The sequence below is a fragment of the Sapajus apella genome, unplaced genomic scaffold, assembly GCF_009761245.1.
Source record: "Sapajus apella isolate SASKATOON/1434 unplaced genomic scaffold, GSC_monkey_1.0 scaffold106, whole genome shotgun sequence".
NCBI classification, from domain to species: domain Eukaryota; kingdom Metazoa; phylum Chordata; class Mammalia; order Primates; family Cebidae; genus Sapajus; species Sapajus apella.
Window position 1 is genome coordinate 5,855,402 of NW_022437046.1, and position 13,966 is coordinate 5,869,367.

The window sequence follows — 13,966 nt, forward strand, 5'->3', positions numbered from 1 at the left end:
CTGCCTGTGCTTCCTGAGGGGGTGCCTTTGGGGATGGATGAGAGCAGGCGGCCTCACTCGGCTTCCTAGGCCTGTGCTCTGCGGAAGCCATCATGCGGGTTGGCCTTGGGGCACCCTGTGGTGCCAGCTGGAAAGAGGGCCAGGTCTCAGGAACTGCTCATGCCCTCAGGGGAGTTCTAGCCCTTTCTCTGCCCCTCTAAAACTCCAGTTCTCCTGGGCAGAGGGGGCAGTAGGGTCCCACCTTGGTGGAACTAGGGGCCTTCTGCCCCGTTTTCCCTTGCCACCTGCTCCACTCCATGATCTGGAGATTCCCTACACAGCCCTGCCACATAGCAGGAGCTGTTTCTATGATCTCCTCTGCACAGGTGAGGCCCAAAGTTGCACAGCCAGTGCTTAGGGAGCAGGCATTCAAATTCTGTCTTCCTGCCTCTGCCACCCTCTGCTGGCTGCCTGTGGCAGGACTGCAGAAGCTCTTGGGCTGGAACTAGCTCAGCAGTGCCTGCTGGAGTGGAGGCAGGCAGAGGCTGCTGCCACCTACCCGTGCTGTACGGCCCGGGCATGGTATTCAACTTCCCTGGGCCTCAGTGTCCTCATCTGCAAAAAGGGATATTGCTCACCTCTCAGTGCCATGGTGAGGATGGATTGTGGTCCCAGCAGGGTGCTTGGTACATGAAAAGCATGTCTCAGTGTTTGCCTGTCCCCACCCTCTGTCATACCCATGACCCCTTGGGGAGGAGTTGCTTCCTCTCAGCTCAGTGAGGAGATGGGAGAAGAAGAGAGGCCTGCTCTGTTCCCAGGGCCAGGGCTAGGGATCAGGCCGGGCCCCACCCCTGGCTCAGGCCGGGGGGTGGGATGTTCACAGCTGCAGAAACACAGGGTGAGCTGACCCTTCCTGGGTGCATCTCTTGGCGCTGGAGCCACCCATAGAGGTCTGGGCATAGCTTCCCAGCAGCTGAAAATTGAAACAGATCTTCATTCGCTTTGGGTCAGGGCCTGGGCTGGCACTTTACAACTCTGGTTCCTCCTTGCAAAGTAGAAATTCTTGGCTATGCACATTGGCTCCTGCCTGTAATCCCAGCACTTTGGGAGTCTAAGGCGGGAAGATTGCTTGAGACCAGGAGTTTGGGACCAACATAGTGGTCCACATGGTGGACCATGGTGACTGGGCAACATAGTGACCTCATCTCTACAAGAAATTTAAAAATTAGCTGAATGTAGTGGTGCTGGCCTATAGTCCCAGCTATTTATGAGGCTTAGGCCAGAGGATCACTTGAGCCTAGGACGTTAAGGCTGCAGTGAGCTATGATTGTGCCACTGTACTCCAGCTTGGGTGACACAACCAGACCTTGTCTCAAACAAAAAACCAAAAAAACAAAACCCAAAATCCAACAACATAAAGAAATCATTGTTCCTACTTTGTAAATTGGAAAGCTGAGGCCCAGAGAGCTCGCCAGAGTGAAGAGCTGGAATTCAGTTTCCAGTCTGAAGCCAAAGCCCATGCTTTTCCCGTTCACAGCACTGCCTCAGGGGCTTTGAAGGAAGACACCCCCACTGCAGGGCGAGGCAGAAAGCCCAGCAGAGCTCCTTGGGCAGGGTCGGTGCAGAGGGCAGCTGGTCCTGGAGCCCTCCTGGGCTGCCTCTCTCTTGGCAGGCAGAGCAAGGGGCTTCCAGAAATTAGGGCGGGCTGGGGCTGAGAGCGGCCAGCTGCTCACGGATCATTCCCCGCCCAGCGGCTGCCCTGGCTGGATTCCCTGGCTGTGTCTCATGGAGCAGCCCCTTGGGTCGTGCCCGCCAGTCTCCGTAGAAAATAAAAACGGAGGCTGGGTGCAGTGTCTCATGCCTGTAATTCTAGCACTTTGAGAGGCCAAGACAGGCAGATCATCTGAGGTCAGGAGTTTGAGACCAGCGTGGCCAACATGGTGAAACCCCATCTCTACTAAAAATATAAAAATTAGCTGGGTGTGGTGGTGCACGCCTGTAATCCCAGCTACTTGGGGGCTGAGGCAGGAGAATTGTCCTAACCCAGGAGATGGAAGTTGCAATGAGCTGAGATTGTGCCACTTGTGCTCCAGCCTGGGTGAGAGAGTGAGACTGTCTCAAAAAAAAAAAAAAAAAAAAAAAAAGAAGAAGAAAGAAAGAAAAGAAAAAGGAAAGGAGTTTTTCCTCCACTTGAGCATTTGCTTGCTGTGTGTGCCTTTGACAAGTCACAGTCCCTCTCTGAACCTCCATTCCTCGCCCATACAATGCAGTGGTAACTCCTCGCTCCTCACTCCTCAGGTGGGCAGATCAGATGAGACTGTGTGAGGGAGGTGCTGTTCAGGGCCTGGCCCTCCGCTCCCCCCTGCCCCTCACTTTGTGCTCCCCACATGTGATTTGGGTATTTGTCCCATGCCCGAAACCCCACCCCACTTGATTGGACTGGACCCCTGCGGGCTGGTGGGGTGGGCACTCAGGCTGCTGCTTCTGGGGAAGGAAGGGAATGGAGCTCTTTCTGGTCAGGGAGGGGCGCAGTGGCCAGGAGGAAGGCAGTGCCCCAGTTCCGGCACTTGACGTCCTCCCACAGGTTCTTCATCAGCATACATTTAGCACAAGAGCGCTCTTCGGCCAGAAAGGGTGGAGGGCATCCCAGGCAGGAGCAGTTGTGGTGGGGAGCAGATGGGCTGCATGGAGCCCCGAATCTGTGGTGGGAGGCAGGTGAATCTCCATGCCAACGGTGGGGTCTCCTGCCATGGGGGGCATCCACATGCTCCTCTGCCCCTCATGCTCTCCCCTCGCCTTCTCCGTAGGACATCTGCAAGGACCCCCGCCTCTTTGTGGATGGCATCAGCTCCCACGACCTGCACCAGGGCCAGGTGGGCAACTGCTGGTTTGTGGCAGCCTGCTCGTCACTTGCCTCCAGGGAGTCACTGTGGCAAAAGGTGAGGCCTGGGGCAGGGTGGGGCTGGGCGCTGGGGAGTGTGAACGCAGCCCGAGGCCCTCACTGCCAGACAGACGGAAGCTGGACGTGGCAAATGAGTCTTTTGAAAGCCTGTGCCAGGCGTGGGGTGGGGGCCCCCAGTACTGGCTGAGCGTCAGAATTGCCTTCCCTCCCCCTCCAGCCAGGAACCCCAGGGACAGGTGCTGGGAATCTGTGTGGCTCCCAAGGTCATTCTGAATGTGTCCCCTTCCCACCGTTGGGGACACTTGGCAGATGAATACATACCTGTGAAATGTGGAAGCTGTGTGCATCACATTTAGTGTGCAGACACCACTGACGGGGCTCAGGAGACCGTGACAGACACAGACCTGCTGTGTGACTTGGCTGGTCGCTGTCCTCCTCTGGGCCTGAATTTTCCCAGTTGTTCAGCAAGGGTGGGTCAGCGATCCCCAGCGTCACAACTCCCAGTTCCAAGCTGCCGGTGTTCTGGAGCAGGGCTCAAGGGTTTGGGTAGGAAAGAATGGGCTCTGTTCCTGTAACCCGACCTCCTATTCGAGCACTTGGCAGCGGGGCCTTAGATTCCATGCACAGGAGGTGAGGAGGCTGGAATGGAGGCAGACCCTGGATCCCTGCAGTCCCTACGGTAGGGACTGCAGGGGGACTCTGGTTATTGCTGCTTGCTCATCCCTGCCCTTCTGCCAACCCTTGGGAGGGGCTGGCAGCAGGGCTGAGGAGCACTGGACATCTGCGTCTCTTGGGCTTGGCCGTGAGCCTCACCACTTGGTAGCTTTGGAGCTGGCCTCAGGTTACTCATCAGCAAGATTAGGACAGTCGGACTAGCTGTCTCTCCGGGAGTGGTGAGGTGGTACTAGATGCTGCACTCAGCGTGCCTTGTGTGGCATGGTGCTCAGCCAAAGGTGGCTGTGTCTACCAGGATTATGATGATTAACATCATAGGACATATGGGTGCTCCTGTGCAAGACAGTTTTTCCTCATCCTCTGAGGTGTCCCTTGGCCATCAGAGGGAGCAGTGTCCCTTGGGCAGGCTGAGACTCTGGTAGGTGTCTTGCTCTTGAGTCTGCTGAACAGGGTGTGACCTCTCTAAGCCACTCCAGGGTGGGCATCCCTGGAGCCTGGCCCCAGTGGTCCTTTGGGGTAGGAGCAGCTGGCCCTGGGCCTTGGCAGGGTCCACGCTTGCAGCAAATGGATATGGGTGTTCGTGGGGCATCTGAGCCGGGAGGACTTCCAAGAGCCACCCATGAGCTCATTTCACTCCTACGCCTCAAGGCCTAGAGAGGGCCTGGTTCTGTGCTCTGGATGTAGGGCTGGGCCTCACTCTCCAGCTTCCAGGCTCCCACCCGCTTCTCTGAACCCAGAACCAGGTCCCTTGCCTTAGAGCCCACCCACGCTGTGCTAGATGAGGGCTCAGCCAGGGGCTGAAGGGGCACATGGGGATCCTGTGGGGCTGCCCCCACCTCCTGCCTTACCCTGTAATTGCCTGTTTATCTGTCACCTCCCCCAGTAAGGTGAGCTCCCCACAGGCAGAACTGGCCCAGCGCATATGTCCCTGCTGAGCTCCCAGGACCTGAGTAGAGAAGGCTCAGGAGAGATTTGGGAACAGAGCTCCTTTCCAAATTGCTGGACTCAGCTGCCACCCAGCAGCTCCAGGCCGGCCTTGCTGGCCAGATCTCCCAGGGCCTCCTGGCGCTGGGGCTGGTGCACTGGGTCCTCTCCTGGGGCTGTTTGTTGGTGGGAGGCTGTGTGTCCTGCCCTGGGCTTGGCCCCAGGTATTTCCTGGTGCAGCTCCACCTCTAACTAGGGGAAGAAAGGGCCCAGGACTGCGGGCAGGAGGCCTGCCGTTGAGGCCCGTGTTTATCTGTGGGCCAAAGGTTCCCGTTGCAGGGAGTTGGGACACCTGGCCTGGCTGGCCTGGGAGGCTGCTAGGGCCAGGAGGCTGATCTCCTACAGCAGTTTGGGTCCTGGGGAGGCCGGGGCAGGTCTGGGTGCTCCTGGCTAATTGCACTCTGCCTCCGGTGCTGCTGTGGTGCTAGCTCATGGGTCCCGGAAGGAGGCTTGAGGCCCTGGGGAGCTCATTACTGCGCCTTCCCTCCCTCGTCCCTGCTGACTGGGCTCTGTTTGTTGTCACCCCTCACTTTCTGGGCCTGTTGCCCTGCAGGGCCTCCCTGTTTTCTCCATGGCAGGGCAGTGCAGGGGCTGCCCAGCCTGAGCTGTACTCCTGTCCTCCCCACCTCACACTTGGGGATTCTGAGCCTCAGACACACTGAGCGTCACACCCTCGACACATATGCCCGCAACACACATGCCCCCTCCAGGAAGCCACCCTTACCCTTCACAAGATTCGAAGCCAGCCTGACCTGGATTTGATTCTGGCCTGATCCCCTGCTAGCTTTGTGACCTCTGTCAGGTCACCTTCCTGCTCTTGTCCTCAGTGTAAACTGACCTTTCCAAGCGCCCAGAGTCGAGAGGACTAAAGGGGCCAAAGGAAGGCAAACCCTTGCATCTCGCACTCTCTGCGCTTGTTCAATTCCCTCCCCAGCCCCGTCTTAGGCGCCCCACCTGTTTCTCTGTTCTGCCAGACATCTCTTGGCCTCATGTCCTGCTCCAATGGGGTCCCTGATGGGGGCATTTCAGCCTCCCTACTCGATGGTACATTCCCTGAGGGCAGGGCAGTGGACTTCAGGTGACCAGTTTTAGGAACCTGAAATCAGGATGTGACAGTTTGGTTGAACATTTGCCATTGGGCCTGGCCCAGCCTAAGCCAAGGTCTGCTGTGAGCTCACCTCTCTGGAGCCTATGGCAGCTCTGGGCACAGGGGCAGACCTGATGCCTGCTGTGAGTCATGGGGCCAGGGCTAGGCCCAGGAGGAGTCAGGCAGGCTCCTGGCCAAAAAAAGCATGGAAGTGACCAGAGTCCCAGTCTCACGCCTGGTGTCTCTAGGAGGGAGTGCTGGAGAGAGCAACCCTAGGTGAGGCCTGGGAGGGGCCTGTGGGGACATTTAAAAGTGCCTTCCACTCTGTCCCTTCCCCGGTTATATTAGCAGTTCCTGCTCTTTAGTTGTTGAGCAGTTGCTTCAGCGCACATGGATGGAGCACCAGCTACGCCCTGAGAACCATAGTAGGTACTAGGGATGGAAGGCTTGAAAAAGTACAAAGATGTGCAAAGTCTCTTAAGGTTTTCATTCCTCAGATACAACCAGTGTTAAGGGTTTTCTGTGTTTCCTTCTAGTCTTTTTTCCACTTGGTGTTAAAGAGGATTTTGCTTTTGTTGTTGTTTTTGTTCATTTTTGAGTTAGAGTTTTGCTCTTGTTGTCCAGGCTGGAGTGCAGTGGTATAATGTCAGCTCACTGCAACCTCCGCCTCCTGGGTTCAAGCGATTCTCCTGCCTCAGCCTCCAGAATAGCTGGGATTACAGGCGCATGTCACCACACCCAGCTAATTTTTGTATTTTTAGTAGAGATGGGGTTTCACCACGTTGGCCAGGCTGGTCTCAAACTCTTGACCTCAGGTGATCCACCTGCCTCAGCCTCCCACAGTTCTGGGATTACAGGTGTGAGCCACCACGCCTGGCCTTGTTTTGTTTTTTATATGCATTTTTGCAATGACATCTGCAGGTTTAGAGCTTACTTTTCTCCTCTGTATTCATTGCTACGTCCAGCCTTGGGTGGGTCCTCCCAAAGTGCCTGATGGCTGAGCAGAGGTCTATGGACATCAGTGGGCTCAGACCCCAGCTGCAGCCTCCTGCATCCTGCCTGTTCCCTTGGCCACAAGCCTCAGTCCACCCCTCCATCTGCTCCCCTCCCTCTTCCATCCCTTTCCCCCACCGGCCTTCCCTTGGCTCCCACCACCCCTCCCTCTTGCCCAGTCTGTGAGGCTCAACTCCTGTCACAACCGCTCTCCACCATCAGCCTCCTGAAGCTTAGTGCCCCTCACCCAGGCCCTCCTCAGGGGTTCTGTGCCCCTGAATCCTCATCAGTAGAAGCTAATCACACCCCCCTCACCCCCTCCCTCAGGATCCAGAAATAGGGGATCCTCCTTCCCCAGTGCTGCTTCTGGACCACGGCATCCACATATAAGCACCTGGCTCCTTCACTGCACTCCCACCCTCAGCCCGCTGTGTTGCTGTCCCCACCAGCTAGCTGCCCTGGCCAGTCACCTGGGCACAAGGGGCTTGGCTCCTCCCATTTCCCAGCCCATTCTACCCCAAGAACTGCTGTGTCCCAGGCGTTACTGTGTCCGCGTGGCTAACGTCCTGCCCTCTTGCCTTGCCCTGTTACCCTGGTCTTAGTTCTCCATCAGCCTTCACCTTCAGCTGCCATGGCTACAGCCTGGGCCCAGAACTTCTCTCCCTGGAGGTCTTCAGCCAAAGGCACAGTCTCTCCGACCTCCCCTTCCAGGCATCTTCCTCACTCCCAACCCCCACGCACACCTGCCCCTACTCCTCATTTTGGCCCTGGCCAGTACCTGTGTACTGTCTCCCTACCTGCCCACCCTCCTTTGGCATTGGTCTTGGGCCCCATGGTCCATCACATCACCTGTCCCTTGTCAGTGTCATTCATTCATTCATTCAGCAAGCAAGCATTTCTGAGGGCCTTCTGTGTGGCAGGCCCCGACACACTTCCTGCCCACTCAGGACATGTGCGTCACAGGCAAAAACTAAGCAACTATTCAAATAAAAAGCAGAATGTGGTGCTGGGAAGTATAGAAACGGCTCTCCCATATGGAGGAAAGGGAAGCCTCCCAGGGTAGTTCCTTAGCCAAGTTGTTCCTCTCTCCCCTGCCCCTCCAGCTACAAAGCAAAAGTTTCTGTGAGGATCAGGCAGTTTGTTACCTAGCTGTTTTGTTCTCTCAAATATCCCCTTGGGATAATTGCTGCCAGTGACCCCCAGAACTGACCCCAGGGTTTGCAGTGGGGTTTTAACAGGACCAGGTATTCTGTCTCCTTTGGTGCCCCTCTGCTGTTCAGGTAGCCCAGGCTCCCACTGATTGATTAGCCACCGTCTCACAATTGACCGGGCTTGTGGTCCACTAGACCCTTCAGATTGTTTTCCATTGTTACACCTTGGCCTGTGTCTCTGTCCTCTTTTCTGTGTGTGGCGTGTTGCGGCGGCAGCCTCACCTCAACTCCCACCCCCACCCTCTCCCCCACTCCATCTCCACTCACACATCGCAGTTCTTTCATTTGCCCAGTATAATGGCTAAGTTCGTGGTTCTGCCCTGGGCCCTGGAGATACAGACATTTGCCAGCTTCTTGCTCAGCCCCAAGTCTCCTGGGGGAAACTGAGGATTAATTCACGTGGAGCAATTGGTGGGGTTTGAGTAGAAGTGCAGCCTGGTCCTGTGGCAGCCGTGGTGTGGGGCTGCCGCAGTGCCAGCTGCCAGTGTCATCCAGGTCAGTGATGCTCAAAGCACAGTCCCTGGCCCAGCAACACGTCTCCTGGGAGGTGGCTAGGAATGCAGATTCTCAGGCCCACAGAGCCCTGATAAACCAGGAGTTCTGGGGGAGGGGGGCAGCAATCTGTGTGTTAAGTCCTGAGGGTGAGTCTTATGCTTACGAAATCTTGAGACCCCCGGGTCAGGGTGAGGGATGTGGTAGCCGGGCAGTGATCCTGGCAGTGGGACTGTAGGGGAAGGTTCCCAGGCTGTTTGGGAAGCAGAATCGACAGGCTTTGGTGATTTGGTGTGGAGGAGCGAGGGGGAGGCAGGTGTCAGGGGTGGTTCAAAGTTTGGCTTGGGTGACTTCAGATCTCCAGTCGCTGAGCCCTCTCTGGTCCTGACTTCTCCAACCTGTGTACCTCCAGTGAGGAGTGCTCCCTACCACCCTCCCCATCCCTGCACTTACGAAGTATTTCCATCTTCACAAACAAGCCAGCGCCCAGCCTGGCCCTGGTAGTCAGGGTGGTTGCCACAGCAATTGACATCAGCGACCTGGTCCCCAAGGAGCCTACCACCCTCCTGCCTGCCTGCAGGGCCTGCATTAACGCTTCTGGGATTCCTGCCCCTCACACGCACCCCATTTTGAGAAAAGGGTGGGGCCGGGAAGGGCCAGTGGCAAAGAAGGGAGGAGAAGAGGGAAGGGCAGAAGAATAGGCGGGGTCCCCCTTTGGTGGCCTCTTCTCTCCACGGCCCCAGGCTCCAGCCCACTTGAGTCCTTGGCGTTGGCAGCAGCAGCACTTGGGCCATGGCGGAGGACGGGCCGCAGCAGCTGCAGCTGGAGATGCCGCTAGTCCTGGACCAGGACCTGACCAGGCAGATGCGGCTACGCGTGGAGAGCTTGAAGCAGCGCGGGGAGAAGCGCCCGGATGGGGAGAAGCTGCTGCTGCCAGCAGAGTCCGTGTACCACCTGGACTTCACCCAGCAGCAGCGGCTGCAGTTTGAGCGCTGGAACGTTGTGCTGGACAAGCCGGGCAAGGTCACCATCACGGGCACCTCACAGAACTGGACGCCTGACCTCACCAACCTCATGACGCGCCAGCTGCTGGACCCCGCTGCCATCTTCTGGCGCAAGGAGGACTCGGATGCCATGGATTGGAATGAGGCCGATGCCCTGGAGTTTGGGGAGCGCCTGTCGGACCTGGCCAAGATTCGCAAGGTCATGTACTTCCTCGTCACCTTTGGCGAGGGTGTGGAGCCCGCCAACCTCAAGGCCTCCGTGGTTTTTAACCAGCTCTGATGGCAGCTGCTGGCTGCTGCCCTCCTCTCGCCCACCTGCACTCTCCCCTTCCCCTGCCTCCTTCCCCCTGTATTTTTGGGGCCATTTTTCTCACTGCTCAGCTTGTCCTCAGCTTGCCCAGAGGCCCCCTGAGTCCCATGCCCTTCCTCCTCTGCTTCTGCCTGGTGCCAGCACTCTGGCTCACAGGAGGAAGATTCCAAGGCTCTGTAGTCTAGAAGCGCGACCAGCCTCTGCACTGCTGTAGAAGACAGAGGCCTACTCGGGGCCAGTGTGCATGGACGGGGAGGCCAGGGCCATCTGCCTTCTCTCTGCTTCACTGTGGGAGAGACTGAGAAAGACCAAGAGAATACAGAGACAGAGATTGAAAAACCTGGCATCCACTTCCTCCAGGGTCGGGGAGACGGAGGTGACGGGGCAGTCTCCCCAGGGAGTCTAGCAAGCCGGCACTCACTGCCCCCTGGCCTTGGTGCCTTTTGCTGGAGCCTGTTTCTGGGCTGCTGGTCCCATAACGCCTTGACAGCCCTCAGGATGTGGGGCAGGGTTGCTGCAGGGGTGGATTCGGGGAGTGGAGAGTGGCTGGCTCCCTGGAGGCTGTGTAGGCCCAGCTCTGGGTCTTCTGGGCCTGACTTCAGTGTGGAGAGTGAAGGGGGAGGTTACGCAGAGATCTGTCTCTACATACATATATCCATGAGAGAGAGTGTGCTGTGTGCATGCGGATATATTCTAGGGGCCTATTTCTGCCCAAGGAACAGGTGCAATTTTAGATTATCTGTTGGTCATTGCTGCTGGTTAAGGGTGGCTCTTAACGGGGCCCTGGTCCTGAGGACCTTGGCCCCAGGGCTTTCTGAGCTAGGAGAAAGCAGTTCAGACAGTGAAACAGGGAGTGAGTTAGTAAAGGGGGTTCCCTTTGCCTGGGGGAAATTGAATGGAAGGGTCCCAGGCCCTGGAGCTGGAGATAGTGGATTCTCCAGGGCCTCAAGAGTCGCTTGCTGGGGAGTCAGGCTATTTTAGGCCTGGAGGTCAGGGAAGGCAAGGGCTTCATCCTAATGCAGCATCTGTTGTCATTTCTTGGGCTTCTTCAGTGTAGCTGAGGGGGTCAGGGGGGAGGTGTGGGCAGTTACGATGTCTGATGGTCAGAAGCGGACTGCAGGCAGCAGTGGTGTGATGGCAGCATGCTAACCTCTGAGATCATTGGGTGCAATTCACTCACCAAACAGATGGGGAAACTGAGGCATAATTTTTATTAGATTCAGCTCTGGCTCCAAGAATCATTCCCCTTCACATTGCACAGGCCCAGAGAGCCCCCCTTTTCGGGGAGTACCTGACCTGCTCCTAACATCAGCCAGGTACAGCTAAACCACCGTCCCCAGGACCCTGACTTAAGGCCAGCCCTGTGTTTTGTCCTAAGACAGTCAGGGATGTGCCCAAGACATTTCTCCTCATGAAGCAGAGCTGTCAAGGAACTTGGGGTCCTGGAACAGAGGCACTGAGGGTGGGAGGGTCAGGGCTGCCTGCTGCGGCTAGGGCTGCTGGAGGCATGCAGGCTGGAGCGGCATGCCGGAGCTGAGATTCTGTGGGGGGGAGAGTAGGAGAGTGGCTGTGGGCTGAGTGCTGGTCCTTTCTCACTCAGCTCTGGGGTCTGTTCCGGGACAGGCTTGAAAAAGTCCCGGCTGACCATGCGGGGAGGCCAGGCCCGTGTGCAGTGGCTCTGCCCTTCTGCCTCTTTGCTTGAGCTCCTTCTGCAGCTCTGGGACCCTCTTAGTCCCGACCGCCCATCTCCCCAGCCCATCTGTCCCGGGGCCTGAGTGCCTCTGCTGTGCCCGCTGCACGTCCCCAATAAAGCCTGTGCCCTGGCCTCGGTGGTGTGCAGTCTCTCGCCATCAGCCCCGCTCCCCTTCAGAAGCCCTCCCAGCCCCAGGCACCCGCTCCCTGGCCATTTCCCACAACCCCCAGCCCCTGCCAGCTTTCAAGGAGGAGGCCTGGAATAATCAGGGCCTTCACTGAATCTCCTGAGGCCACCCAGGAGCCACCTTCCCTGACTGTTTCTCTTGTAGCCCAGAGCTGCCTCCGTGTGGGGCGTGGAGAGAGCTGTGCTGAGGAGGTGCCATCTGGGCACCGCCCTCGAGGGGTTGGGGTAGGAAGGCACTGAACCGGGTGCCATCTTGAGTCTCCCTGCCTTGCAGGGCCACTGGGCAGGGGGTGGCGGAAGGCCAGGGTCTTGAGGGGTGGGGTGGGGTCAGGTCTGTGCCGGCCTTTAGTCTAGCCTCTGTCACAGATGTGCTGTGCATCCTCAGGTAGCTCCTAACCCCCTCGAAGCCTCAGGCCTTCCAGAATGAACAGGCTGGTTCTGTGACGGCCCTTCCACCCCCGGCCTCCGGGAATTATCAAAACCCATGCCGGGCTAGACTGACGTGGGCAAGATGTAGCCCCAAGGCCGAGTGACTTCAGCGCCTCACTTGATCCTTCCGCACAGCTCTGTTCCTTCAGCGCCGTTCTCAGACTCACGCATTTTTGGACAGAGACAACTGAGGTCCAGAGGAAGAGGCCTCCTGCGCAGGTCACAGAGGGCATGGGCACAGGTGTGGGTGGGTCAGGCTCTGGGCCTGTGGACCTTTGGCCCCATGACACTGGCCCCTGGGATGTACTGGGGAGATGGGCCCCACCCACCTGAGGCTCAGGCTGGGCCGGTCCCTTCCTGCAGACCAAGTCAAGCCCTGCCTGGGGGCTTCACCGGTGGTTTTGTTTGGGAGGGAACCCTGCTTCAAAACCCCACCTTGCCACTTTCGGGTCTCCCAGCCCCTTTCATCCTCCCCTCAGAGTAGCTGCTGACCCCCTGCCTGGTTTCCCCTTTACACACCCCTCACAGCATTCTCAGAACCCTTCCCCAGCCCTGGACCCCACCCCCATCTCTCAGGGCTCTCTGCTGCCCTGACACCCCCTCCGCAAGCTTGCCTTCCCGCCACTCTTGGAGGTGCCCGAGGCAGAAGAATCCAGCCTCCCACCCTCAGGACCGCAGCAGAGGCCTGGCTGTGCCCTCAGAGTGCAGGCAATAACAAATGACCTACTTTCCCTGGAAACCACAAGAAACCACAAGGAAAGACACCTGTCTTTCCCAGAGCTCTGTGTCCAGAGAGAGCCAGTGTGGGGAGCAACCTAGCCCATCCCACCCTGCCAGCGGGATGGCCCTGGGTCAGCTCTGAGCTTGTTTCTCATCTGTGCGTTGGGGCCGGTGATGGCACGTCCCTTGAGGCTATTGTGAGGGTGAAATAGGTGAATGTCCACAAAGTGCTTGAGCTTCCCGGAGCCCTTCCACGGTCACTCTCCCTCTGAGTTTGCCCGTGGTTACTGCCCATCACCATAGACACATGGTCTCACTTCAGTTACCCCTTGGGTAAAGGTGCAGGAGAAACTGGAGAGCCGAAGTGAGTTGCCTGAGGCATCACAGGCCAGTGCCGATGATGGCAGGTGTGGGGCGGAGGATTGGGCAAGAGCTGGCCTGGCTCTGTGGTCCATGAGAGTGGCCATGGGGACATGTGTCCTCCTCCGCCACTATCACCACCCCAGAGCAGCCCAGCTGAGGGCACCATTAGCCTTTACATTATTGCCGAGGATCTGGAGGTCCAGGGGAGGGCGGCTGCCCCAAGGCTGGGGGTCTCTGCCCAGGTCTCAGCCGCCCCATGAGCAGGACTTGCTGTGGCCACTCTGAGGTGCGTCGACACCCTGGTCTCCGGTGGAGAGTAGCAGAGCTCTGCTCTTCCAAGAAGGCAGGGGTGCTCACCACTTCCCAGGCCTCTTGCAGTCATGGCTTCTGAAACTCGGGGAGTTTGAGAGTCTTGGAATCAGAAGCTGAGAGGTGAGGAATCTAATAGAACCAGGGACCCACTAGTTTTGGGGACTCACAAAGGCCGTGGCTTGCCTCACGAGCTTGGGTTACACAGGAAACCTCCCTGTAGTCCCCATTCCACAGCCCTGCTGGCGTGGCTCAGAAATGCTCTGCGCTGGCCCTCTGGGGTCCCAGGCAGAGATGTGAAGAGCCCCTCCCTGTGCCCCGAGTCTGCACACACCTCCACACACGCACACCTTTGCAGGCAGGTCCTGCTGCTTCCCTCTCTGGGCTCCTGACCCGCTCCATCTCCTCTCTCTGTCACACAGCTGGGCAGAGTCCTGTCTGCCGCTACCCTGGGAGGGTTTGAGTGCAGCCACATGGTCTAGGTGGGAGTCTCCAGGGAAAACCCAGGAGCCAGGGATGCTGTGGTGTACCCACGGGTGGGACCCTGAGCCTTCTGGGCCTGTTCTGCAGTGGGTAGCCATTAGTGAATCACATCCTAGGGGGTTACGAGAGAGGGTGCAGATCCCACC

The 13,966-nt window shown here is 57.9% G+C and overlaps 2 protein-coding genes across 2 annotated transcripts in view; both read left to right on the forward strand.

The window, feature by feature from the left end:
* The window catches only part of CAPN5 (calpain 5), a 55,912-nt gene that overhangs the window by 23,484 nt on the left and 18,462 nt on the right, over nucleotides 1-13,966 (forward strand). The window contains exon 3 of the mRNA XM_032259154.1: nucleotides 2,787-2,918. Coding sequence (XP_032115045.1) covers nucleotides 2,787-2,918 — 132 coding nt within the window. The remainder of the gene's footprint in view (nucleotides 1-2,786; nucleotides 2,919-13,966) is intronic.
* Nucleotides 2,807-11,759, forward strand: OMP (olfactory marker protein). Its single transcript, XM_032259155.1, has 2 exons — nucleotides 2,807-2,918; nucleotides 9,067-11,759. The coding sequence occupies exon 2, from the start codon at nucleotides 9,116-9,118 to the stop codon at nucleotides 9,605-9,607; it is 492 nt and encodes a 163-aa protein (XP_032115046.1). The 5' UTR covers nucleotides 2,807-2,918; nucleotides 9,067-9,115; the 3' UTR covers nucleotides 9,608-11,759.

Coding starts and splice junctions, on each gene's coding strand:
- OMP (XM_032259155.1), top strand. CDS start 9,116: ATGGCGGAGGACGGGCCGCAGCAGCTGCAGCTGGAGATGCCGCTAGTC.